The following is a 26,350-nucleotide window of genomic DNA, read 5'->3' on the forward strand; positions in this document are numbered from 1 at the left end:
AGATTAGATTAATATTACTTAATAGGAATTATAGGTAGATCCGCTTCCTCTAATTAGCGATATTTAAGATATATAATTTATCGTAATGACTTAACCCTATTTTACTTAAGGAATATAGTCTGCCTATTGAATATACTATATAATATTTACTTCTTATAATATACTATTTAAATATTTAGTTAATAAGTACGGCCTTAACCGTAAAGATAATAAAGACTCTCTTATTTGCCCTATCGACCCTATATATAATAATTCTGCCTTCTATACTTATATAACGGTAAGCCACTCCTTAATAAATCGGCTATATTACCCTATCCCCCCCTTATATTAAACGGATTAGACTACTTATAAAGTAGAAGTATCTAATTATACTACTTATATAAGATCTTCTTAATCTAACCTAATTAATACCGATTATATAGATATCCTAGTAATTTACTTTTTTATTAATATATAAAGGGATATAGGCCTTAGATTTACTTTTAGGTCTTAGACCTACTTAAGATTCTAAATTTCTCTTAACTTTAATAATCCTTATAACTAGTTCGATATATATACTAATATAGGATATTTTATTAGTCTTATTGACTCTATTTAGTTTATAAAGAATTTCCCTAATAATTAAATTAGAATTTAAGCTTAGCTAATTACTATTAGCAGCATCGGTTTAAATAAGTATATTATAGATAGATATATAGTATTAATATTAAACTTCTTAAATAAGAAACCGGATAGTAGTCTAGCTATTATAGTATTTACCCGTGAAATAGTAATTATTGACTTATTCTAAGCTAATATATTAATCGGTATAGACTGCTTTAATCCCGAATAAATCGATATTATTAATAGTAAAAGATATACTATCCTTACTAAATGCGAGGATATATATATCCTAATATCCGCTTAATATTAGTTACCTCCTGCTATCTACCTAATTAAGGTATCTAGCACTATAGTCATCCCTCTATACTTATGTATACTAATACTAGTTAATATAAGAGTCCTAAAGGATTACTAAATAATCTTCGAGCTAACTATTACTCTAAATCTATAATAATTCGCTTCTATAATTAATTATAAAATAATATATATTATTATCTATAATACCTCCCTATAATATATTCTAATATGCAAAAATCAACTTATAGGATAGATATACCCTATAGATTATTATACTTAAGCCTTTTTTATCGATTATATAAATTCCGCAAAAATAGCCGATTTAGCTATCATCTTAACTTATAACCCTAAAGTTAGAATACTTATACTAGAATATATAGCCGCTAATACTATATTAACCTATATTTACTTTATAAGCATTAATATTTACGATTTGGGTAACCTAAAAGAACTTAATTAATTCTAAAAACTTATCGATAAATTCGCCGATTTATTTAAAGATAAAGGTTTTGCCTATATCCTACTAGAAGAGTAGATATATATCTAAATAAAACCTAGATAAAAGGATATAATACCTAAAAAGTATAAAGTTTACCTAGTTGGCCCTAATAATTATAAAGTAGTTAAAGATATTATATACGGTCTAATCGCAAAGGATAAAGTATATTATACTACCTCTTATATCTTATTTGCATTCTTAATCTTTATTATTTAGTAGGGTATAGCTAATAAGAGAAAAAGTCATATAGTAGTTAATATCTAAAGGCTTAATTTAATAATAATACTTAATGCCTACCTAATAAGAAAATAAGAGGATATTATTATAAAGCTAGCTAATACTACTTATATAATTATTATAGATACTATAAGTTTCTACTACTAATAGCTTATCTACCCAGACTCTAGATAGGCGTTTACTATTATAACCTATAATAGTTAATATACCTTTTATATCTTTATTTTAGGCTATAAGGGTTCTAATGCTTATATATAGTATAGGATAGATAATATCCTAAGGGGATTAAATGCCAATATATATTGCGATAATATTATTATTACCTCCTCTTCATTTTAATAGTATATACTCGACCTAATTAATTTATTTACTCGACTTTTAAAAAATAATATCTCTATTAGCCTAGCTAAGATATTTATCGCTTTTTTTAAAGCGGTAGTATTAAGTAAACTTATCGACTTATTTAGTATAGCTACTACTAAATAAAAACTTACGGTAATTAGAAATCTATAATTCCCTAAAATACTATATGCCCTTAAGCATCTTTTAGGCTTTATAGGATTACTTTAATATAATATACTGGGTTATATATCTATTATCGAATTATTATAGTAATATAAGATTAATTTTTTATAATTTACTTAATTAAAAAAAGACCCTCTTAAGAACTTAAAACCAATAAGGAAGAAATAGGCTATTAGTATTAGAGTATTACTACCTACTAAAATAGAAGTCGATTTATTTAATATAATTAAAAAGGCCCTTATAAATAATAAGATCCTCTACTTATTCTCCCTTATTAAGCATTTTTTTATAGACTTTAATACCTTAGGAAAGGGAATTAGAGTTATAGTCTATTATATTAAAAACGATATTATTCCTAAACTAAAAATAGATAGTATTATTACCGTATATCCCCTATATATTAGTATATAACTAATAGCTTTTCTCTTAAGGATACTTTTAGATATTAAAAAGAAATATTAATCTACTAAACTTAAAATTTGTAGATATATATAGATGCTAAGAAAGGTTAGATATTAGATTGAGGCGATCGAAAAGCCTCTTATTATTTACTTTACTAATTATTACTTAATCGTTAACCTAACGCAATAGGTCGATATAGCTAATATTTCTAGCCGATATATTATTAATAAAAAAATAATCTATACCTTAAAATATATTAGCTAGTTTAATATTAAAGCTATTTATAAACTAGATAAAGACTACTTTATCCCTAATATATTAAGTCATCTGCCGATTATCTTACCGATTTATAAATTAATAGCACTTAATTAATTTAAATAACTTCCTAATAATTGATTAGAGTATTAAATAGATTTCCCTACTGCCTTTACCTATAATATTTAATATAATCCTATTTATCTATTACTTATCCCCTTTAATATTATTACTACTGCCGAAAGGCCTATAATAAACTTAATTAGTATTTCTTTAGAATTTTGCAGACTCTTATAGAAAGGATATAATAAAGACCTAATATAGTTATATATTAAATCTATAATCAATAGTAATAGTTAATTACCTATAGAAGATAAAGCCTTTTTTTCTTTCGAATAGATAAATAATTTACTCTAGAAAATATTCTTAAACTGCCTACCTAAATTATATATACCTAAAAACATAATAACTAAAGTCTTTACCGCTATATATAATAGAAACTATTTAGGTTACTTAAAGTTAAGTAAGGCAGTCTAATAGTTTTGCATCTATAAGGGATTATAATATTTTAGAGACTACCTTTAAAGCTATCCCCTTTGCTAAATCTACTACCCTCGATATTATTAACGATATAGTAATCTATAACCCTTACTACCTCTACCTTATCCCTATTATATAATTTCTATTAATTTTTTGCTATTATTGCTAACCTCCCTTAATAGTAATAACTCTATATTAGTTATAATCGATAAATTTAGCAAATAGTTAATAATAGTACCCTATAAAGACGCCTTATCTATATACTAATATGCCTCCCTCTTTTATAATAGACTGCTATCTTATAATTAGGGGATCCTAAAGGTAGTTATTAGCGATAAAGATAGGAGATTCTTATTTACTATATAGTCTAATTTTTAGAAACTAATAGGTATAAAACTATTCTATTTAATAGCCTATTATCCCTAAATAGATAATTAAATAAAATAAATAATCTAATAGATTAAGTCGATAGTCTAAATCTATATTTATTACTTAGAAGACTTATATTAGTAGGAGATAATTCTACCTAAACTCTAATTTAAATTTAATAATACTCTAAATATATTAATTAGAGCTTTACTAAATTAAATCGTTCTTAGCTTTAACCCTAATAATATTATTAGCGTATTTATATACCCTCTTTTAGATTTATTTAATTATATTAAAGAACGACTTTAAGCCTATAATGCAATAGCTATTGCTACTATCTAAATGAAATCGTACTATAATAATAAATACTAATTAATATTTTTTGAACCTAGCGATAAAATATTTATCTATTTCGATAGAAGAAGATACTTAATCTTATTGTAATTTAGCTAAAAGTATTCTATTAAGTTTACCGGCCTATTTAAGGTAATATAATATATAGGTAGATCAGCCTATAAGCTTAACCTTTTAGATACTTAGCGAATATACTTAATTATCTCTATTAATTATCTCAAACCCTTTATACCTAACCTATTTTAATAGCTAGCCCTAATATCGGCATTAGTATGCTTTACCGATTATAATATATAATAGATAATCGACTATAAAATAATAAAGGATAGAACCTAATACTATATTAAATTTACCGATTTTAATAGCTTATATAACTAGTAGATAATAGCGGATATAATACTAAAGAAATTATCCGGCCTAATACTATTATAATATTAGAATAATAATCGAGCTAATTCTATTATAATAATAGCTTAATTAGCAGTTTAACCGATTATTATATTAATAGCTTAACCGATTATTATAATAGTAGCTTAATCGACTTAACTTCCTACCGATCTCCTATAATATATAGCCTATTAGGCGATATAGCTATTTAAATAATAAGACCCTCTTACCTTACTTTAGCCTTACCTAATTAATATTAGCTAACCTTTTTAATTCTTTTTCTTATCTTTTTATTTTTTTCTTTTTTATACTTCGTTTTAATATTTTAACCTTCCTATATATATATTTTAGTATTTCGACCCTCCTATATATATAAACTTAATACCTATAACCTCCTATAATATCTATATAATCTATAGTATTATAATCTTACTAGAATATCATTAGTATTATCTAGGTATATAGATTTAACTTACCGTAATATATTCTCGCTAGGTATTTCCTTTTATATTAAAAGGTATTACCCTAAGAGGTTATTAAAGTAGCCTCTCTAACGAATATCCTTTCCTTACTTAACTTTACTAATATATATACTATACTATCTAATAATACCCTAACTAAAAAAATTCTAACTATACCTTAAGTCCCTAAAGACCTATAGGATATCCTTTAAGCGGTTATTTCTAAAATAATTTAGGGATTTATATTATCCTAAAATACCTAATATTAGAATGCATATTAATACTATTAGGCCTTTCTCGATTAGATCCCTTTATATCCTATTTTTATTATTAATACTTAGTAATATTTCTACCCTACTAGAGATAAACCCCCGATAAATATAATGCCCTCTAGCCCGACCCTAATTATATTTTTCACCCCGATTAATTAATAATTACCTTTTTAACCTATGCCCCCTCTAGCTATCTAATAGCAACCTTTATCTTATTTACCCTCTAGCAATATACTTATAGAACTAACGAAATTAACCTAATTTATCTTTAAGCTTACTAATAATACTTATAATCGCGATTTATAAAGCTATCCTACTCCCGATATAGCTTAAAAATTAATAAAGTTAACTCAAATCGCTTCTAACCTATTTAAAGCCGTTAATAAGTATTATACCTAAATTAATCCTATTAGAGAAATAGTAGATTTTAATTATTTAGCGCCCTAACTTATTTACGTCTCTAAGAAATAGTTCGAGTAATTACTCTAATATATAGAGGCCCTTTAGCATCACTTTAAACTTATTAAGGAATAGACAATTTAATAGATATAGCAAATATTTAAGCTTACTAAGGCTTTTACGTATAATATATTAGCTCTATAGCAACTCACTAATACGATTAATTATACCTTAACTATTACTATTATAGAGTCACCCCTATTAGCTTCGACCCCTAAGAATCTAATACCTTAACTAGTATCTTCGACTCTTAAGCAGCTAATATTAACTCCTAAGATAAAAAAGAGACTAGCAATTTTAACTCTTAAGATAATAAAAAAGAGACCTCAATTAGCGAAATAAACGACCTATATACTATCTCTATTAGCAACCTTAATAAAGTCGATTTAACTACCTACCGCTCTCTTACGACCGGAATCCCCACTATATAATAATGCCCACTTCAATAAGGCTTAGGGTGATAGGCAGGAATAGAACTTAAGCGTTAAGGATAATTAAGTTACTTACAATCTATATATAGCGAAGACACTATTTTTCTTTAACGGGCGGCACTTATTATATATCACTCACGTAACCCTCACGTAATAGCGTCCATATATATATATATATAGCTTAGCTCCCTGTAGATATTAGCTAGAGAGAGAAAACCAAGCCTATTATAATACACACTCTGACCTCATTGATCGTGACAGTAGCCCGCTCGGCCGTTGGCCAGCACGCATGGAGATACATCGGCTAAAAGCTGTTGGTACATAGATGGACATCCTTGAACATACATGAAGCTTTCTTCCCGCTTGGCCAACCAGGTCTACTTTGACTGATCGGCCCGGATTTCGTCATCATTACAACGTATTTAGACTTTGGTTTTTAATTGAAACTTTTGGCAGTATTCCAAGACTCAACACGAGTCCTGGGGCAGGTCGTGCAGCTGTGCGTATGACTTGGTTGATGCTTTGCTTTCATGTTTTCTTAGTCATGCAGACCCGGCCGGTCAGGCAATCAGGCAATCAGCCAGCCAGTCAGCCAGTCAGTCAGTCAGTCAAACTCGAAAGCTGACATGAAACTTATCCACAGAAAATCATTAAATTTTACCGTCATCAAGGTGGGCATGGGCCGCCACCCGCCGAGCAAATCATGAGTGGGACCGTGGGACCGTGGGACAAATTGGACAAATGGGACAAATGGAAAGATTGTTCTCGCAACTGCCTCTGCTCTGCTCTGCTTCCTCTCCCCCCATCCTGCGAATCTTTAGCCATCAATTCGGTCGCAGCCCGCTCTGGAGCGAGCAGAGTTGCGGCAAGGCCCGAAATTTCTCGACAAAACCCCATGGCCGCTAGTCCAGGCAGAGAATCCAAACCAGCCGTCTTAATCGCCCCTTCAAAGACGACCATGTCGTCACCCGATCGCCGAACTGGCGTCAAGCGACCCCGTAAGCTTCCACCACCAACTTCCATTGATTCACCACACGTCTGCCAGCCGCCCCTCCTCGCCGACAAGAGGATTCATCTTCCTCGTCCTTTCCTTCTTTTTTTTTTTTTTTTATTTATTTATTTATTTATTTTATTTTATTTTTTTTGCCCCCATCCATCTTTTTGTTGCAATTCTCCTCTCCCATCTGCTAACCCCAATCACTGCCTCGGCTAAGCAGGGACACAATCTCTCCCACCCCCGGCTCTGCCTCAACTCGTTGCCGAACAACACACTCCAATTCTGCCCGCCGACAAAGCTTCACAGCGATTGATTGTCGTCCTCTCAAACGCAAGCCTCGAAACCTACAAGGCCTCCCATGGCGGCAGTAACCGGTCAGGTCTTCACCGCGAGGATAAATATTCGCTGCTCAACAGCGATGAGCACATTGGCGTCATGCGCAAGATGAATCGTGATATAAGCGATGCTCGTCCGGATATCACGCACCAGGTAACCCTCGATCCTGACCAAACCATCTGCTCATGGCGCGTGCGCTGATTTTCTTTTTTTTTTTCTTTTTTTTTTACCGTTTATTTCGGCAGTGTCTGCTGACGTTGCTGGACTCGCCCATCAACAAAGCTGGTAAACTGCAAATCTACATTCACACCGCAAAAGGCGTCCTGATCGAGGTGTCGCCGTCTGTCCGCATCCCCAGAACTTTCAAACGCTTTGCTGGTCTCATGGTGCAGCTTTTGCATCGCCTATCGATACGATCCACCAACTCAAACGAAAAGCTGCTCCGCGTCATTCAGAACCCGATTACGGACCACCTACCGGCCAATTGTCGCAAAGTCACCCTGAGCTTTGATGCTCCCCTAGTCCGGGTCCGCGAGTACATGAAGACAGTAGCACCCAACGAGAGCATCTGCGTATTTGTTGGGGCCATGGCAAAGGGTGCCGACACATTCGCAGATTCAGTCGTGGACGAGAAAATCTCCATCAGCAACTTCTCCTTGTCTGCGAGTGTCGCCTGCAGCAAATTTTGCCATGCAGCCGAGGACGTGTGGGATATCCTTTAACACACCCCCATCTCATGTAGAATTCAGGGCGTCGCTGAGTTTTGGCATGCGGAGCACTCGATAGCCAAGAATAAGAGAGGACAAACTCGGGCAGCGGGCGTAGCATTTTCGTCCCGAGCCCATCTCTGCCGTCGTCTCTTATTTTCACAACCAAACCCAAAAAGAGAAAAGAAAAAAAGAAAAAAAGACGGTGGAAGCGCCTACCCCGCGGGGTCAAGGCGCTTTCAACTCCTGTACGAAGTAACGTCATCCTCATGTCTTTTCTCAGCTCGCTATTGACGGCTGGCCAGCGATTATACAGCGGTGTCCGGTAGCAAAGGGGGGGGGGAGGCTGGCTACGTCTTGTCTAACCATGGTTTGGCTCGCTCACCCCTGTGCTCCATACTTCTCCATGCTCCAGCCAAGTCTTGTTTGGTTGCTCTTCTCCCGAACTCGGTATCTAAAAGGGCGTCTTTCGGGTGCCAACGTTGCGCTAATTCAGTCGTGGTTTCTTTGGGCGCGCACTTCCAAGGGAGAAACGACGACGGGGAGCTTCAATGTTCATCATTCGGCACTCGGGCAAACACGAATGTGATGGATGCTTGGCACTATGGAGCCTTGATGATTACACTAGTAGCAATGGAAGATGAATGCATTATCCAGTGGTCCGGCCTCAAGGGCGTGCAACACCGGGAGAGACGAACCTTTCCAACCTCATCGTCGCAATTTGACACGGGCTCATGCGCAAGATTTCCCCATCGTGCAGGTGAATGGAATGAATGGACCATCGACCCCTTCCGCCCCCGGCCAAACCCATCAATTATGTCTCTTCCAGCTGGTGCCAGTGCAATAGCCAACGCTGCCAAAAAATTTACCCATGTTTTTACCAACTTTGAGCAGCCAGCCAAGAATGCAGAGAGAGACTTTTAACTGTCTCAGTAGCCGGTGGAGGCGTGGTACACAATGGGTCTGGCGAATGCTTTGGTTTGGTAGATCGGGGGTCTTGGGGCACATCTCTGCCCGTCAACTTGTCTCGCATACATTATCATGAAAGCCAATGGCTGCTGCTTTGCCAAGCTGTGATGGTGGAGTGGTTGCTGTTTTTTTTTTTTTTCTTTTTTTCTTTTTTTTTTTTTTTTCCAAAACAAGAGAGTAGAAATCCTGGGCAGTTTGCGACGTGGCTGCACTCGACTTGTTGATCTGATTCAAACATAAGTACTAAACAAAACTAAACTAGACTAGACTAGGCCGCTGCGACGGGTATGTTGGGTTTGACGAAATTTATATATCAGCCCCAGGACGCCATTTTCCACATCTTCAGGATTTGTCGAGCTGTTCTCTCTGCTGGGGCCGTTGCCCGGGGACGTCTCCCACGTCGACTCGTCCAGCCCGGCATCCTCGTAGGCATCGTTGTTGAGCTCTGCAGCCCTCCTCCGTTCGCTTCTGCGACCTACGTCTTGGTCGGCGACCTGGGTTTCTGCGTAAGACCCAGTTCTGGGCTGGCGGTGGTGGTGATGCTGGTGCTGCTGGTGCTGCTGGGGGCTCGTCCCCCCCACTGGGGGAGCCGTGGGCTGGTTGTGCGGATCTAGCAATATCGAGGCCATTGGTGACAGCTGTGGAATGACGGGGCCTGCCGCTGGCTTGCTCAGGTTTTGTGTCAAGAGGTTATTCCCGTGCCGGGCTCGGGTCCTGTTCCAGTCCGGTTGGACCATGTTGGACCCATGTACGTCGACGGCGAGAGACGGCGAGTTTAGGCTCGGGAAGACGGGCGGTGGGTGGAACTGGCCCCGGCTGCCGGGCGGCATGTGTCCCGGAATCCCGGTCTTGGGGTTGATGACGTAGTTGTCCAGAAAGCCGTAGTAGGAAGCGGCCATTTTGCCGTGCTTTGTGGAGTAATAGTCTTCTCGGACGTCCATGCCACCGGCCCTTTGAGGGGCGCTTTGCTCCACCCCCTTTTTGAAATCAAAGACGGCGAAGGAGCACACGTATCCGAGCCCGTCCACGTGGACCGTGAATTCGCGAAAAAAGTCGACGATTTGGTCCGCGCACTTGGGCAGGGAGAAGAACAACAGCAGGGGAGTTGTGATGATGCCCAAGACTTCCTCCAAGAAGATGACGACCCGCATCTTGTACAGCTCGGCAAATTCCTGCTTGACCTCGAAGCTGTGCAGTCGTCCCTGCCAGTGATCGGGCATGTAGTGCGTGTAATCGATGACGTTGCGCAATGCGTACTCGGGATTGAAGACGGTCGTTTCCTCAGAAACCATGCCCCGAGCAAGGGCCCATATGCCTCCGAACACGCCAATGTAGAATAGAACAGTTCTGTCTTTGGTGATTTCGAAGCCGAGGAAGAGTTCTGAGTCCAGGACGGTGCCGACGGCGAGCACTGCCATGATGGCTCCCGCCATGAATGAAACGCTCCGGGCGATTTCTTCCGTCATGCGCTTGGGGAACTGCTCAATGTATCGCGACGCGAACGGAAAGGACATGTGAAGCCTCTCGTAGAATATGTGGGGTAACTCGTTGAACTCTCTAAACTTCCATTCTGCGAGGGGCGTGTACTTTCTCGCCGCTGCCATCTTTGGGTCTTTTTGATACTCCTGCGAGCATAGAATGAGCTTCATTCTCCTTGGGTTGGGCTGGGTTGGGCTGGGTTGGAGTTGGAGTTGGGGGAGGGCGGCGAGGCGGCGAGGCGTGTTCCACCGGACAGTCATGTCAAGTCAGTCTAGGGCTGCGATTGTAAACTTACATTATAATACGTGAAAAAATACACAATGACGACGTAGGCGAGAACCACGGGAGCGAAAATGAGATTCAAGCATCCGGCCAAGTACATTCGCTGTCGCATTTTCTGGCTCAACGCCGACCTTCGGTCAGCGCGCAAGAAATCCTGTCTCACTTGGCCAAACTCATTGAAGGCCATGTCGAGGATACAGTAGTGTAGATACCACTCCATGGTTTTCGAAAACAGCTGCCTGTCACGGAGAAGAGGCAGGGGCAGCGAGAGATTGAGAGCATCTTTGTTTATCATGGCGATGAGAAAATTCTCCTTCCGCATCAAACGATTCGCTATGTCGTGAGCATCCAGTCTCTCCTTGGACTGGCTCCCGATGAACCGGCGGAGGTTGCGGGGAATGTTTGTGGCAGTTTTGGGGTTGTCGTCGCGCAAGGTCATTATTCGCGCCACGACATCCTGCCATGAAACCGTCTGCATGTCCTGCTCCGGGATTTCGAGCAGATGCACGAAAAAGTCCCGGATGTAGATTAATCGACGGATCTCGAAGAAATACTGTACCGACTTCCATATGAAAAAGAACGAGTATAACCAGATTCCCAAGCTCCAGGTAATCGACATCTTTCGAGTGCATTGCTTGACAATGACTTGGTCCAAAGCTCTGCTTTCCGGCACTTTGCTGTAGTCGACGCACTGCGTGAGAAATGTCAACAAGACCGTCACGAAAAGCGTTTCCCTTTTAGCAGCGTTAGTACAGGTATGCGTCTTCAACGCAGGATCCTGGCTTACAGAAGCCACAGAGCATTTGAGCAAAGAATGCACAATAAACCTCCACCTTCGTAGTAATCATATACGTCGCGTGTGAAACTGTCAAGGTTCGAAACATTGGCCCACCTCCATAGGGCTCTTTCCCTCCGCCCGTTTAGCTTCAAATCGCTCGCCAACGACCGTGGGCGCGATAGCGTGGACAGATTCCGGATTCTTTCACGGTGAGGTCCGTCGTGTGTGGCGGCAGTAAGTGTGAATCTGTGTGCTTTTGGTGGCTTGTCCCTCTCTCTCGCCTGCGGAATAGGAGGAGCCTGTGCTGCCTGAAAGGATGGTAATGGCCCCGGGTTCTCATGGGGTTCCATGAGCAGCGATGCCGGCACGTCGTTTTCAACATCTTCTTCGGGGTCCCAGCCTTGAAGCGCGCCCAATAGTTTAGCCCGAGGCTGTCCACGTCTTAACCCATGGACGGAGGCTGTAGCTGGAGTCTGGCTTGAGTCCATAACTGATCCCTCTGCTCTCGCGTCATCGAACTTGGCTTCTACCTGCTGCTGCTCATCACCAACCACCATATGACTCTCCGCCTCTTCAAGTATTCTAGAATCGTCTCGATAATTTCTTGCTCTGCTCTTTTTCGGAAGGTATAGTGGAGGAGCATCATCAGTTTGTCGAATGGCGTTTGGCAGCATGGTGAGGGGGGATCAAGAGTTCTTGGCAGATGACGGGCTGATTATGTACATTGTCAACGACAGCTTTTCTGTGTGCATTCAGCAGGTGTCATCTCGGTGCTGCTTAAGACATAAGGGAGTCTTGTTACCGGGCGGCCTATTGTCAGATATATTCAGGAGAGAAAGCACGAGGGTTTGAGCTCTGTACATGCCTGGTCATCATAATCATGTGGTGTTGATCAACGTGACTGTTACTTTGGAGCTTGCACCGTCGCTGATGCTCCACTCATCCACGACCCATGACGAAAGCGACTAAAGTTAGTTAGTGCTGGGGGGTGGTGCATTGCATGCGCTTCAATGTCGCGCTCCGCTCCACAGCAGGTACCATAATACTGCGGAGTACGGAGTACGGAGTACTGCGCAGTACTCTGTACATGTGCTGGCAAAGGACTCTGTTGCACCAAAAGTGGGACGCCACACAATGTGTGGCTTTATTAGGTATTATATACTGCGATAGACTCGGCCGCAAGTGACATGCATGAGACAGACTTATAAGTACTCCGCACCTCCGTTCATGAGACAGCCCACCGCACGCCACCCTGCACCCTGGATTCCTCATCACAGGCATGCTCAAAAAAGGTCATGAACTACAGAGTATGTTTGCTGCGTCTTCTTCGCAGAGCTGACGAGCGGGTGAGTGTCACAGGTAGGCAGTACTCTTCCTAGCTATAGGTTGGCAGCATCTAAGCTTCGAAGGGCTAAAGTACTCAGTACCTAGGTACCTAAGGTACCTGTATCTCACTACCTCCTACCTCCTAGGTAAGGTACCTCTCAAGTAGCGCCTAGTGCCATATTCAGGGCGCACCACGCTGATTTCTGGTGACAAGTCTCCGCCTTTAGCGTTGCCTCGCCAACGGCTGAATCTTCCTTACATCAAATGAACCACCAGCTACCCCCTAACCAAACCTGCCTGATCCAGACCCAGACCAAACATACATCCTAGGTACCTACTCATAGGTCGCTCAATTACTCCCATTTTTACACCAGACACTCGGCACAGGAGAAGGCTGGTTGGCAAAACTCTACTCAGTATCGCTAGTATCGCTAGTTTGCGATTACCACGACCAGCGTCTGTGACCACGGGAAGAACCTAATCGCGTCCGGCTGTCCTTCAAGCCGTCTTGACACAATCATCGTTAGCCGATTGGGGAAATCTTGGCCGTCCTCTAGGTCACGAACTCAGCGACACCATGCCGAATGCTACGCCCACAAAGCAGGATCGCGTTCCAAAACTAGTTGCGGCCCACGGATCGGCGCGCAGGGTTCGCCGTCTTGATGGCCTTGGACAAGAGACCAACACTCTGTTCCAGCCATGGAACGCACAAGACAGCGACGGATCGCAGGCCCGGTCACAGGCATTGATGAAAGAATCCCCAGCAAAATTCGGTCTCTTGACCGAGTTCGAGAAACCCACGTTAGGTCCAGCGCGGAGTAGGGCATATCGGATAAACCGGCTGCTCTGGGGTTCGGGACCGCAGCACTCAGCGGACGATGTCGAAGTCCACGTTTCAGTCAAGCCTGAAGCGCGAGCCTCTCATGTCTCAGATATTCAGGCCGACTCTGCACGTTTTCCCAAGCGTAAACAAACACCTTCACTCGCGCACGACTCCTCCGTCAAACACGACACCACTCCCGATAGGTCAATCACGAATGAGTCGTCTAGAGGTTTATCTGGCAGTTCTCACCTCGGCGAGAGCGACGATGAAGACGTTGGCAGCTCTTCTCTCGAAAGCGACAGGATCTTCAGCTCCGCCACTGTCTGCGCAGGTCAAAGATCACATCACACTCAGCGGAGGATTGAGATTCCTAGCAGATTATCTGAGGAGCAGACCTCCATGATACGCAGTCCAGACTTCTTGGACACCGCAGAAATGGCCTGCACTGTACCGCTTCAGACTTCCAGCGAGCAGACTTCCAGCGAGAATGTTTCCAGACCGGTCGAACAGCTGCATTCCGTCACCGAGGAGATGATACGCCAGCTGCAAGACTTGCGACTTGAACCCGAGCAGACACCTACCGAATTCAAGTCGAAAGCGCGCACCGTGCCCTCGGGCAAGGTCCCGCTACCCGACACGTCTGTCAGGACTTTGAGCCCGCCGCGGAGGTATCCTCTCCAAGAGACCAGAGCTCAACCAAACCAGGGATCGTGTGCGAATCACTCCTCTCCTGGAACTCAGGACAAGAGCAATCTGACCCAGGTATCGCTCGTGCCAACCGCTTCACTGACCAGCAAACGAGCAAGCAGAGCCGTCTCTAGCAAAAAGGCTTTCAATGCAGAGAAACACGCATTAGCAAGGGAATTCTTGTCAGAACTGGACAAGACGATCACAGACGGTCGAATTGCCCAACTGTCTGAGTCGACTGGTGGGATAAAGCTGGTATGGTCTAAAAGCCTAAACACGACAGCTGGGAGGGCAACTTGGCGCCGAGAAGCTCTTGGACAAACAGGGCCTTGCGGCCGGCCCGTTGCAGGAGAATACCAGCACTACGTGTCCATTGAACTGGCCGAGAAGGTTATTGATGCCCAAGACAAATTACTCAACGTTTTGGCGCACGAATTCTGTCATCTGGCGACGTTCATGCTGGATGGTGTCACTTCCCACCCTCATGGCAAAGAGTTCAAAGCTTGGGCCTCCAAGTGCTCCGAGGCGTTTGCGAGCCGAGGCATTCACGTCACGACCAAACACTCATACGCAATCGACTTCAAGTATGTATGGGAGTGCGTCTCTTGTGGCTCCGAATACAAGCGACACTCTAAAAGCATTGACACTCGACGTCATCGGTGTGGAAGCTGCAAAGGCGACCTGAAACAGACAAAGCCAGCGGCAAGGCAAGGCGCTACTGATGGTGGCGGTTCCCTCAAGAAAAGCCATTACCAAACATTCGTGAGCGAGCAAGTGAAGTTGGTCAAGCTGGAAAATCCCGGATTGCCACAGCGAGATGTCTTGAGAATCATTGCCGAGAAATGGGCTGCGTCCAAGTCTAGCAGTCCTTCCGAAAACCGCGCCGCGAGTATGGAGAGAAGGCCAGGGAATGCAGCACTTGCCACCAAGGGTCAGCAGCTGACCATGAATTATGAGGCGATTACGCCGGGAAGAGTGTGAGCGTGTGTACATGGTGGGACGAAGTCGGTCAAAGTTTTTCCTTGCATCATCGATAAGGCGTATTGGATTGGGAGAGTAGCAATATTGGTTTACACAAAGAAGCTCGAGACTTTTGGGGTTTCCATATCCACATTGCATCATTTACATACGTTGACCGGCATCTGACCAGCCTGTGCCTGTGCCGGGCTCGGGGATAAAGCATGGTTTACGAATTTACTCCTGTATCATACCAAGGGAGCTAGGCCATTGTGGGGAGAGCAAAACAGACAGCCAGTAGCTCCCGAATGTCATGCTGCTTCCAACGCCCCCCAAATTCCAGTGCAGACAGTCTCCCAAAACTTGAATTCCGGCAGCTCTCCGGCCTTATCATCTCAGGCATCGCCGAAAAGTCCCCAGTCCTTGATCTTGAAAGACTCCCAAATGCGTGCCGAATACTCCACTGCGTCCCCGATCAGGAGGCCCTGCTTGCCAAGCTCCAGATCGACTTCGTCTTCGTCATATTCCCCCTTGATATGCGGCACGTTGATGGTTATCAGAATGTCGGTATTGTATCTTTCCAGACGAAGGAGCGTCATGATAATGGCTGTGAAGTCGGGTGCTGATTCGGAGCCGTGCGACTGGCCAACTTTGGGGGTTTGGGTTGCGATAAGGGTGTAGGCCGGGCTCTTTAGACTATTCAAATCAAGCCAAGAGGGCATGCGTCAGTCCATCTCGACACGTGTGGTCATGAAAAAAAAAATTGAACAGGTGCCGTCTTGTTTTGTTTCGAACAGGGGCCACATACTCGAGCCGCGTAAACTCAGTTTCTGCGGTATTCCAGATCTTGACCGTGTCGATGTCAGATCCAACCATGTCTTCGAGATGCGTCGTCATGGCATGGCCATCTATCTCCGGCCCATTGCCTGGGCCGCCAACCCGCTCAGTAATGTCGAATATGATGCTGGTAAACCCATCCTTGTCGATCCATACTTCTTGGTTGTCTGGCACTTGACGCAGTTTGCTGTGGAGATGAGCATCATCTCTCGTCAGCCTCTGCGGTTTCGGCGCGGCGCGTAGTACGACGACGACGACGACGACGACGACGACGACGACGACGACGACGACGACGACGACGGCAGCGGGTCGACAAAGGACGCAAAGGGCCGCACTGCGCCCGCTTTCGCTCGAAGCCTTCAACAAACTCACCTGACGTCGGCAAACTTCTCCGGCAGGTCGCAGACAACAGCTCCTCCATAGAGAGTTGTCCCGCAGTAGCCCGGCATTCCGTCTCCGCCGCTGCCACTGAGCTTCGTATGACGGCGCTCGGCGGCTCGACGTTTCCTCGATAGTAAGCTTCCTGCGGGCGGCAATGCTGCTTTGCTTTGCGATTATTCCCCCAGTCGCGACAGATTCTCGGTCAGTACTCCGTAGTAGTAATAGCCACAGCTTGCGGGGCAGTTCTATTGCTTGTCGATAATGGCTGGGATTGATAAGAGTTGGGCCGAGGTGGGCTGTGCAGAGGCATTTATTTAATTGAAACGGTACGGCGGACTCTGGAGGACTGTATGAGCAGATGCATCGTACCGGGACGGAGCAAAACAGCGGCTTGCTATGTTGTCAACTACCTACAGTACCTAACGGAGTAGAGGTGCCCAAGTATCCGTTCATTGTAGCTTGGTTTTCTAAACACACCCTTGGGGTGGTTGCGTTTGCTTGTCATCCCCCAGGTTTTAAACCTATCGTACCATGCAACCATCTACGTTGGCCAGCAGCGGGGTTTGAATATCCTGAATGATCCCACTCTCTTGCGTTCATCCTCACGATAACTTACCTTCTTTGCGCGCATTCCGTGACAGACAGACACGAGTGACATATCCGGTTCGGCATTCCGAGGCTGCCTTCCGCATCTCCCTTCCCAAAACCCACCGCTGGATAGGCACAGAAAGCAGTCCAAAATGAACTGCATCTTCTGTCGCATCGTCAAAGGTAGCGAGGCAGCACAGTCCCCATTTCATCCCTGCTTACTGACTTTACCACACGCGTAATCAACAGGCGAAATCCCCTCCTTGAAGCTCTTTGAAAGCGACAAGACGTTGGCCTTCCTAGACATCGGGCCACTGAGCAAGGGTCATGCTGTAGGTGTCGACTTCCCTTCATGGAGCGAGGCTCGGAATCGGTATCGTAGGAGGGCAAGGAACTGTCGTTCCGTCCATGCGTCTGATCATGACGCCCAGGTCAATCGCTCACTGACCGTTGTCAGCTTGTCATCCCTAAATACCATGGTGCCAAACTCCAAGACATCCCTGATGATCAGCTCACTGAAGTACTGGTATGTATCGACCCAACTTACCAGATACGCGACTCTGACTCCTCCTCCAAACAGCCCACGTTGAAGAGGCTTGTTAAAGCCACGGGAGCGACAGACTATAACATCTTGCAGAATAATGGCACCATTGCGCATCAGGAAGTTCATCATGCAAGTCCCCTTGTGCCTGGTTCGACGTTCTTACCCCGATCTCGACTTGGCATACTAATCGCGTTCTTCATCATCCGCAGGTGCATTTCCACATGGTAAGTGCATCACCCAGGACTCAACCGGAGCTTGATCTGACGTAAACTGCAGATTCCAAAGCCAAACGAAGAGGAAGGGCTTGGCATCAAATGGCCCTCTCGAGCAGGCGAAATGGATAAACTCAAGTCGCTTTGTGAGGATATTAAATCCAGGATGTAGGGGGAAAGCATGCAAGGTGTGCAAAAACCCGATTCGTGGTAACTTCATAAAAGACATGTATTGGCAAAAGGAGGCAGTCAGAGGGAGCACAGCGCTTATGCCACTTTATGCAGGCTTCAACAGCGACGGAGGATGCGAAATCTGCGACGAGATCAACGCCACATTATCACTAGGTCATGAAGAAAATTGAGTAACAAGTCCGCCGCGCGCGGAAATGCTGCAAGAGAGCCCGATATGATGATTCCCCGTTGAATTCCGGCCTGCCGACACCCCACACAAAGTTTCGGAGATGTCAGCCTCGAAGATATTCGACCAACATTCACAAGATTGCAAGCCACCAATACTGGTTCTGTCGATTCTGGTTGAGAGTATTCAGGGAGCGGATGATATCAACGTCTAGCCTTTCTTCACCTCGTCGTCTTATAGCTGTACCAATCCACATCACCACCTGGATGGATCACATTCTGTCTATCGTACAGGCACCGAGCTCTAATGTATGGATCCAGCTTCCAATATCCGTCTCTGAGTTTGGCCGCAAGCTCCTGCCGCTTCATCTTGATTGCCCGAGTCTCTTCATCTTCCGGATGTCGTATCCACTGTTTAGTATTTGCTTCAAACAGATTGCACAACTTCTGTCTTTCCCCAACGAGGCGATCCCGGGTCTGAACATCCTCCATCAAGTGGTTTTCGCCCTCGACAGGTTCCGTATACTCATATTTCCAATCCTCGTCTCCTCCGAGGTCTTTGATGATCTGGTCAGGGTTGACGAATTCTTCTAACCCAGCCCTTTGATTGGTAAAGTGGACCTTGGAAGCAACAACGGGGTCAAGCCAACCGCGAATCAGTTTCCAAACACCTGTTAGACGTTAGCTTCCGCTTTGGTATGAGCTGAGCAGCGATAGGGGCAGACCTTGGAACACCCATGGGGCGTTGTGAACAAGAACTGCACCAAGGGACTCGGGATAATTTGCCTCGAAGCATTTTATCATGAACTTCACCGAGTGATAGTCCATGTTGGCCAAGGTAAATCCAGTCATGTCGAAGATGATGCTCTGTACATGTTTGATTAGCCACAGATTCGTAATGGAGTGAAGGAGCAATGGCGACTTGCGGCTGTGTCAACTGGCGGCTTGAGGGCGAGACGCGCCGTTTCGATGATGAAAACGGTGTACCTCTCCAAACTCTCTGGCAATTGGTCGTTGGCCCTATGGAGGCACGCCTTAACCACGCAGATGGGTCTGCCGTTCTTGTCAATGCCATGCAGGAAGCTTTTGCCCATTCTGCATTGCGTCAAGAATTCATGCCCAAGTGTTTTCGATTTACCGTGGCCACTCTTCTCATCGGCCGCGGCCCCGGCTTCGCCATTCTTCATAATGTCCTGGTCGACCTTCATTTGCGAATGTCTCCAATTCAGGGCCGTCACAATCATGACCAGGGCCTTTTCAACGTCCCATTTACGAGCTCTCAAAAAGCGCAGGACCAAGGCATCTGGATGATCGTGCTTTATCATGGACCAGAGTGCTTCCCGTATCTCCTCTGGCTTCTGGCTGGCAAGGATCTCCTGATACTGCTTCGTCAAGCCGAACTTGTCATTGTGAAGTGAGCCGTCGACGTGTTGATCGTCAGAAGCCGAAGTTGCTGCTCGAGACGCGCTTCCAAAAAACCTGAAGCCTTGCTTCTTTCTGGGCACCTCGACTTCTTCGTCCGGTTGCCTTGGATCCGTAGCAGACACGTCGGGCCGTTTCGAGTCCCCATCACCATAAACGCCGCATACTTTGAAAAGAGCGTCCCATAGTTCGCGCAGCTTGTGCTCCTGTTCTGGGCTCAAATTACCCACCCAGCCTGGGGCAATTTCTTGAGCCATGGCGTTGAGCTGTGCCGGCACGCCGTCACGGTCGGGGTTGTCTCCGAGGGAGTACCAAGACGCTATGGCGATGGCGAGCGCTATGCAAGCAGCGAGAGCAGGTGTCACAGTCGGGTTACATATAGCGCTCTGGAGGTTTGTGCTGACCTCGGGCTTGCTGCCTTGGACGGATAGCGCGGATAGCGACCCTGAACTGGTTAGAAAGCCTCGCCTTTTCGATGCGCTCAATCTGCCGTACGACAGAAATCCCAGCCTTTCCGGTTGTGCTGCGTCAGCGCCAAGGGAGACAAGGCCAGACCGAAGGTTCCGAAGCAGGTTAATATTGGGTCCTCGGCTCGAGGCTGTTAATTCGCTGTGAAGTATTATGCGAAACATGCAGGGCAAGAAGGGGCACAGCAAATACGACCATGTCGACGATGCCACGATGAACGGCCAAGCGGATCGTCAAGATGGCGTTGCACTAATCACGCACTGCAATGGAGATGAAACTTGGCGTCATACATGTAGGCAAGCGTCAATCAATTCAATCCTTCCATCAGGGCCACAGTTGAGCCTATTGATGTGCTAGTTCCAGTACGCTAGGAGCTGGTACTTGCCAAGATGAGTGGCCCTGCAAGAATTGAGAGGTACCTGCTAGATGCTGAACTGGTCTGGGACCTGAAAGCACAGACTTCTCAGCACCAGCACGCAGACGACCAACAAGTCGTGAAGACCGACAGCCCGACACCCTCAACACACCAACACAACACCACAGGCAGCTTCCGTTCCGACGACGACCTCATTATTCACGATTGCGCGACCGAAAAAGCCTAAGCCAAAGCTAAAAAAAAAAAAAAAATGCGAAATGAAATGGAAGAAAATCTGGCCGGTAATGCCAGGAGTAGGAAGCGCTCCAATTCCAGAACTGGACATTCGAGACCAACAACACCATTGCGACCATCATCGCGATCCTCGATCCGAGATTCCGCTCGCAAATCCAGCGTCGACGATGCCTACTTTCCCTTGAATACGTTTGAGCCCGCATTTGGAGAACTTTCAGATACTCTGGTTGATCTTGAGGCCAACATGATGCATTTCCAACTGATGCACGAGAGCCTTGCTCGATTCAGCGAATCCTTTGCGAGCTTTTTATACGGATTGAACATGAATGCGTTCTGCGTCGACTTTCCCGAGGTACAGCGGTCCTCAACCTCGATTATTTTTATTTTATTTTATTTTATTTTTATTTTGTTGTCAATCTTCAATCTTCCCTTCTAACTTTGCTACTACTATGTAGGGTCCAAGTTCAGAGTCGTTCCTCCGGGATCGGCAAACACCACAGCCGTCTCAAAGCTCGTCTCGACTTGAACTTGATGGCGAAGCTACCTTTATGTATGCGCAACTAGTCTGGAGAAACGGGCAAACCCCACGTCTCATTTACGCTGAATCTATTGAGTAGGACAACTGATACATCTTTTGTCGACAATCCGCCCGCTTCAACAAAGCAGCCCGTAGAGTCGAGTTCTCTCGAGCAGCGTCAATCCCGTTTACCGTCTGTGCGTGGTAGTACAACGAGAGCAGGGCCGGCTGCGCGTGGTTCAGGTAGACTGCTCAAGTATCGTGGACGCGGTACTTGATAATGACGAGCAATAAGGAGGCGCAGGAGTAGCAGCACGAAAGCGCTGGCAGGCGATCCTATGTTCTTGGGTGGATAGAGCATGACTCAAGCTCACCTACCAAGAGACCAATGCGTGCATACACGCATATCAAATCACCCGTATACATGGATTTGCTTCCGGACAAAACAGAAAAAAAAAACTTATACAGCAAGTTCCATGCCTTCGGATGCGTCATTCAATCCGGTTTGAGACTGGTTTTCAGATCCAGGCTGAAGTTTGGCACCTGGAACTGTACGTGGATCCGGGTCCGGCTCTTCGCGAAGCTGCTTGACTCTATTAATTTCCAGTCAGTACTCTGTATGCTGCGTCCAGTGGACGCATCGAAAAAAAAAAAAACAAAAAAAAAAAACCAATCATTACGGACACAGACCTCCGTTTGTGTGGCTTACCACGCCTATGCGCGCACAAGGTAGCCTCTGTATCAAACCATTTCGCACATTCAATGCAATAGTGTCGCCCAAGACCTGGAAGGTCTTCTGGAGCTTTGCTGCTCGTAAACTGTGCGAGATGCTTGGAAGAGAGGAGATCAGCTTTGATCTGGTCGACATCCCTATATAATGTCATTAGTCTTCCTTTCGAATATTTAACAACCAGGAAAAAATTTACCTCGTTTTTCGTCTCGTCTTCGTAATAGTGCGCTTGTTGCCAACACCCATTGTGGCTTTAGACTGTGAGAATAGTTTTATTTCGGCGAAGCGATGCACCCCGGTGTCATGGAACAGACAAATTTTCGCTGCATGGGATTTCTGGAAAAAAAAATAAAGTGGGACCGTGGTCGGCTAAGCAGATAGTCCTTAGCTCGGGGAAAGCTCGTTATAGCGAGGCAAAATCCTCGGCGACCGAAGGCGTGTTTTTAACCGAGGTTAGCACGGGTAGTATCCGTAAGGTAAATTTTGTTCAGGCGTCGTCACAAAGACGAAGATCAATTACTACCCAGATGTATGCCCTGTGGGAAGGATCCGCTCATAAGCCCCAATGACCCCTGGATTACTTTTTCATGGTTATGCCGACCGGAGCCGAAGGAACTTCTCGGAGAACTGCGTCTCGAAATATCAACACAATGCAACCTGGGCGAAGCACTTTGTTCCTGATCGCGATGTGGGGGAAGGAACGGTGTTGGAACTTGGATGACGAAACAGAGACGTTGCGGATTATTATCTCGAAGCTCGTGACTGGCTGAACCCTTGCAAGCCCCCCATGCCTAGCAGGTATCGACACAAGCCAGTGAACATGGCATCGCTTGCTGGAGTACTACATACACCAGTACCACTCCCAGAGGTATCCACATTTTTCCTGTACTCGGTAGCATATGACCCTGGCGTAGTTTCTGTTCTCGGCCAAAAAAACACCTCTCTCCACCTCCATTGCCAGCTTCTCTCTCTTCTTCTTTTTCCTCCTCATCCGTCTCTCGTCACGTTCTCGGTTTGGGACTTGACTGATCCTCGCGAGGAAATCCACCTCCTCTTTCAACCCACCATATCCCTCCTGACTCAATTGGCGTTTCACTCAACATGCTTGCCTCTAGACAGGTTCTCGGCAATGTTGCCCGGAACCGCGTCCTCTTCGGCGCTGCCAGCAGTGTCCGCCACCTTGCCACCGCCAGCAATTCCGTCCTGGACAGAAAAGTATGGCATGCAGTTCATTTTATACCTCTATTCCTTTCTCTATCTGCAGAGGTCCATCCTTGGCTTCTCTGTATGAGGGTGGTAGCCGTGTTGCTAACTTCTTGTCATCACTGCCTGTAGGTCCGTCAAAATATCTGGGAGGAGAACAACTTCATCAACTACAAGAAGATGTCCGAGAATTTGGCCATTGTCCGCAGTCGCCTGAATCGACCTCTGACTTATGCCGAGAAGATTTTGTATTCGCACTTGGACGATCCTCATGGCCAGGATATCGAGCGTGGCAAGTCATATCTGAAATTGCGACCCGATCGTGTTGCATGCCAAGACGCCACGGCGCAAATGGCTATCCTTCAGTTCATGTCTGCAGGCATGGATCAGGTTGCCAACCCCACAACAGTTCACTGCGACCATTTGATCGAGGCCCAGGTTGGCGGCGAAAAGGATCTGGCCCGTGCCATCAACATCAACAAAGAAGTTTACGACTTCCTGTCTTCTGCTTGTGCCAAGTACAACATTGGATTCTGGCGACCTGGATCCGGCATCATTCACCAGATCATTCTAGAGAACTACGCTTTCCCTGGTGGCTTGCTCATCGGCACCGACTCTCACACTCCCAATGCCGGCGGTCTTGGCATGTGTGCCATTGGCGTTGGTGGTGCTGATGCTGTCGACGTCATGGCGAACCTTCCATGGGAATTGAAGGCTCCCAAAGTCATCGGTGTCAAGCTAACGGGTGAACTATCTGGCTGGACCGCTCCTAAAGGTGCGTTACCCGAGCACGGAAGAAGCTGATTTATTCCCTATTGGGCCCGAGGGGTCAGCTCTTCCTCTCCGTTGGCGGTCAACTAACTGTCGGGATGCAAATATAGACATCATTCTCAAGGTTGCAGACATTCTTACTGTCAAGGGCGGCACTGGAGCCATTGTCGAATACCATGGTCCTGGCGTAAACAGCATCAGCTCAACAGGAATGGCCACGATCGCCAACATGGGTAGGCATTTTCTCATTAGTCGACGATGCACCGTCCACGCACTGACTGTTGGATAGGCGCCGAGATCGGAGCGACAACCTCTGTGTTCCCATTCAACGACCGCATGTATGACTACTTGGCGGCCACCAAGCGGAAAGATATCGGCGATTTTGCCCGCTCTTATGCCGCGGAGCTTCGTGAAGATAAAGGTGCCGAGTACGACCAGATGATTGAGATCAACCTGTCAGAGCTAGAGCCTCACATCAATGGTCCTTTCACCCCTGACTTGGGCACCCCTATTTCAAAGTTCAGTCAAGCCGTCAAAGAAAATGGCTGGCCTGAGGAGCTCAAGGTCGGGCTCATTGGGTCTTGCACAAACTCCTCCTATGAGGATATGTCTCGCGCTGCGTCTATTGCTCGTGATGCCTTGGATCATGGCCTCAAAGCCAAGGCTGCGTTCACTGTCACCCCTGGGTCAGAGCAAATTCGTGCCACCATTGAGCGAGATGGCCAGCTTAAAACATTTGAAGAGTTTGGCGGTATTGTCTTGGCCAATGCTTGTGGACCCTGTATTGGGCAATGGGACCGTCAAGACGTGAAGAAGGGCGAGGCCAACTCCATTTTGTCCTCTTACAACAGAAATTTCACTGGCCGAAACGACGGAAATCCCGCCACTCACTCCTTTGTCACCTCTCCCGATCTCGTTGTCGCTCTCACGATTGCTGGCACTTTGCACTTCAATCCGCTCACTGATAAGCTCAAGGACAAGGATGGAAAAGAATTTCTCCTGAAACCTCCAACTGGGGATGGCTTGCCCGCGCGGGGCTACGATCCGGGGAACGACACCTACCAGGCACCTCCCAAGGAACGCGCCACCGTCAACGTCCAGGTCTCTCCCTCCTCTGACCGTCTTCAGATTTTGCAGCCTTTCCAGCCTTGGGATGGAAAGGATGCCAAAGACATCCCCATTCTCATCAAAGCCAAAGGCAAAACAACCACTGACCACATCTCCATGGCCGGTCCCTGGCTGAAGTATCGCGGCCACCTTGACAACATCTCCAACAATATGCTGATTGGCGCAATCAACGAGGCTAACGATGAAGCGAACAAGATTCATAATTTCACCACTGGAGAGTGGGATGCGGTTCCTGCTGTGGCCCGTGATTACAAGAAGAAGGGAATCAAGTGGGTTGTGATCGGTGATTGGAACTACGGCGAGGGTAGCTCGCGTGAGCATGCTGCGCTCGAACCTCGACACCTTGGAGGACTAGCAATTGTCACCAGAAGCTTTGCTCGTATTCATGAAACGAACCTGAAGAAGCAAGGCATGCTTCCTCTTACTTTTGCCGATCCAGCTGACTACGACAAAATCAAGCCGGATGACAAGGTAAACAAGCCCGCAGACACGATGACTTTTCCTAGAACGAAAGGGCGCTCTTTTTTTTTTGTTTTTTTTTTTCTTTTCTTTGGACCTGACCTCTTGCTAACTATATGATGTTTCCTTAGGTCGACATCATCTGCACGCAGCTGGCCGTTGGCAAACCAGTGACTATGGTTGTACATCCCAAGGACGGTAAGACGTTTGAAATCCAATTGCAGCATACCTTCAATGAGCCTCAACTTGAGTGGTTTAAGAACGGAAGCGCACTCAATACCATGGCCAAGGCTGCTCGACAGTAAAGCTATGCGAGCCGTGGTTTAGCGTTGTCATGGAGCGTAGGTAAACGAAATAGAAGATGTATTAAAGGGACGGGCCAGGATGTTGGTGTTCATGTTAGCGGGGGGATGCCATCCGACAATTTCCTATGTAGTCTGTACAAAGCCAAATACCAATATTGCAGAAGATTTTAAATCCAATTTGGAAGTCCAAATGTAGGTCCTGACGGCGGTAGTGGCTTGTGATGATTGGCGCGCCATACAAACAAAGTTCAGTCGACTTTACCACAAAATGACCTTCCACGAAGCCAACAGTGACCAGCAGTGGACCAGATGAAACAAGTCACAATATCAAGACGACACAGCAGATGTTTGACCTCTGCTCCGTGGGCTGGTACTGACACCAAGCC

General features: G+C 45.4%; 9 protein-coding genes across 9 annotated transcripts; 5 read left to right on the top strand and 4 right to left on the bottom strand.

The window, feature by feature from the left end:
* Nucleotides 1–6,986: 6,986 nt before the first annotated feature.
* On the top strand, nt 6,987–8,146 carry UV8b_03847 (uncharacterized protein; the record flags this gene model as incomplete). The annotated part of the gene is made up of 3 exons (XM_043141345.1): nt 6,987–7,089; nt 7,309–7,577; nt 7,670–8,146. The coding sequence occupies 3 exons, from the start codon at nt 6,987–6,989 to the stop codon at nt 8,144–8,146; spliced, it is 849 nt and encodes a 282-aa protein (XP_042997279.1).
* A 1,217-nt stretch (nt 8,147–9,363) lies between these two features.
* UV8b_03848 (uncharacterized protein) lies at nt 9,364–12,313 on the bottom strand (the record flags this gene model as incomplete). The annotated part of the gene is made up of 3 exons (XM_043141346.1): nt 9,364–10,725; nt 10,875–11,595; nt 11,649–12,313. The coding sequence occupies 3 exons, from the start codon at nt 12,311–12,313 to the stop codon at nt 9,364–9,366; spliced, it is 2,748 nt and encodes a 915-aa protein (XP_042997280.1).
* Nucleotides 12,314–13,542: 1,229 nt separating this feature from the next.
* On the top strand, nt 13,543–15,456 carry UV8b_03849 (uncharacterized protein; the record flags this gene model as incomplete). Its single annotated transcript, XM_043141347.1, has 1 exon — nt 13,543–15,456. One exon carries the CDS (start codon nt 13,543–13,545, stop codon nt 15,454–15,456), a length of 1,914 nt encoding a protein of 637 aa, XP_042997281.1.
* A 371-nt stretch (nt 15,457–15,827) lies between these two features.
* Nucleotides 15,828–16,718, bottom strand: UV8b_03850 (uncharacterized protein; the record flags this gene model as incomplete). Its single annotated transcript, XM_043141348.1, has 3 exons — nt 15,828–16,128; nt 16,241–16,456; nt 16,642–16,718. 3 exons carry the CDS (start codon nt 16,716–16,718, stop codon nt 15,828–15,830), a joined length of 594 nt encoding a protein of 197 aa, XP_042997282.1.
* Nucleotides 16,719–17,390: 672 nt separating this feature from the next.
* On the top strand, nt 17,391–18,166 carry UV8b_03851 (uncharacterized protein; the record flags this gene model as incomplete). Its single annotated transcript, XM_043141349.1, has 6 exons — nt 17,391–17,421; nt 17,488–17,570; nt 17,696–17,764; nt 17,819–17,911; nt 17,992–18,006; nt 18,059–18,166. The coding sequence occupies 6 exons, from the start codon at nt 17,391–17,393 to the stop codon at nt 18,164–18,166; spliced, it is 399 nt and encodes a 132-aa protein (XP_042997283.1).
* Nucleotides 18,167–18,573: 407 nt separating this feature from the next.
* Nucleotides 18,574–20,405, bottom strand: UV8b_03852 (uncharacterized protein; the record flags this gene model as incomplete). Its single annotated transcript, XM_043141350.1, has 3 exons — nt 18,574–19,022; nt 19,077–19,218; nt 19,278–20,405. 3 exons carry the CDS (start codon nt 20,403–20,405, stop codon nt 18,574–18,576), a joined length of 1,719 nt encoding a protein of 572 aa, XP_042997284.1.
* Nucleotides 20,406–20,867: 462 nt separating this feature from the next.
* Nucleotides 20,868–21,646, top strand: UV8b_03853 (uncharacterized protein; the record flags this gene model as incomplete). The annotated part of the gene is made up of 3 exons (XM_043141351.1): nt 20,868–21,203; nt 21,307–21,401; nt 21,469–21,646. The coding sequence occupies 3 exons, from the start codon at nt 20,868–20,870 to the stop codon at nt 21,644–21,646; spliced, it is 609 nt and encodes a 202-aa protein (XP_042997285.1).
* A 182-nt stretch (nt 21,647–21,828) lies between these two features.
* Nucleotides 21,829–22,344, bottom strand: UV8b_03854 (uncharacterized protein; the record flags this gene model as incomplete). Its single annotated transcript, XM_043141352.1, has 3 exons — nt 21,829–21,961; nt 22,059–22,238; nt 22,295–22,344. The coding sequence occupies 3 exons, from the start codon at nt 22,342–22,344 to the stop codon at nt 21,829–21,831; spliced, it is 363 nt and encodes a 120-aa protein (XP_042997286.1).
* An 855-nt stretch (nt 22,345–23,199) lies between these two features.
* Nucleotides 23,200–25,964, top strand: UV8b_03855 (uncharacterized protein; the record flags this gene model as incomplete). Its single annotated transcript, XM_043141353.1, has 5 exons — nt 23,200–23,313; nt 23,434–24,076; nt 24,183–24,305; nt 24,362–25,671; nt 25,791–25,964. 5 exons carry the CDS (start codon nt 23,200–23,202, stop codon nt 25,962–25,964), a joined length of 2,364 nt encoding a protein of 787 aa, XP_042997287.1.
* Between the last annotated feature and the right edge of the window lie 386 nt (nt 25,965–26,350).

The sequence above is a fragment of the Ustilaginoidea virens genome, chromosome 3 (assembly GCF_000687475.1).
Source record: "Ustilaginoidea virens chromosome 3, complete sequence".
Classification (NCBI taxonomy): domain Eukaryota; kingdom Fungi; phylum Ascomycota; class Sordariomycetes; order Hypocreales; family Clavicipitaceae; genus Ustilaginoidea; species Ustilaginoidea virens.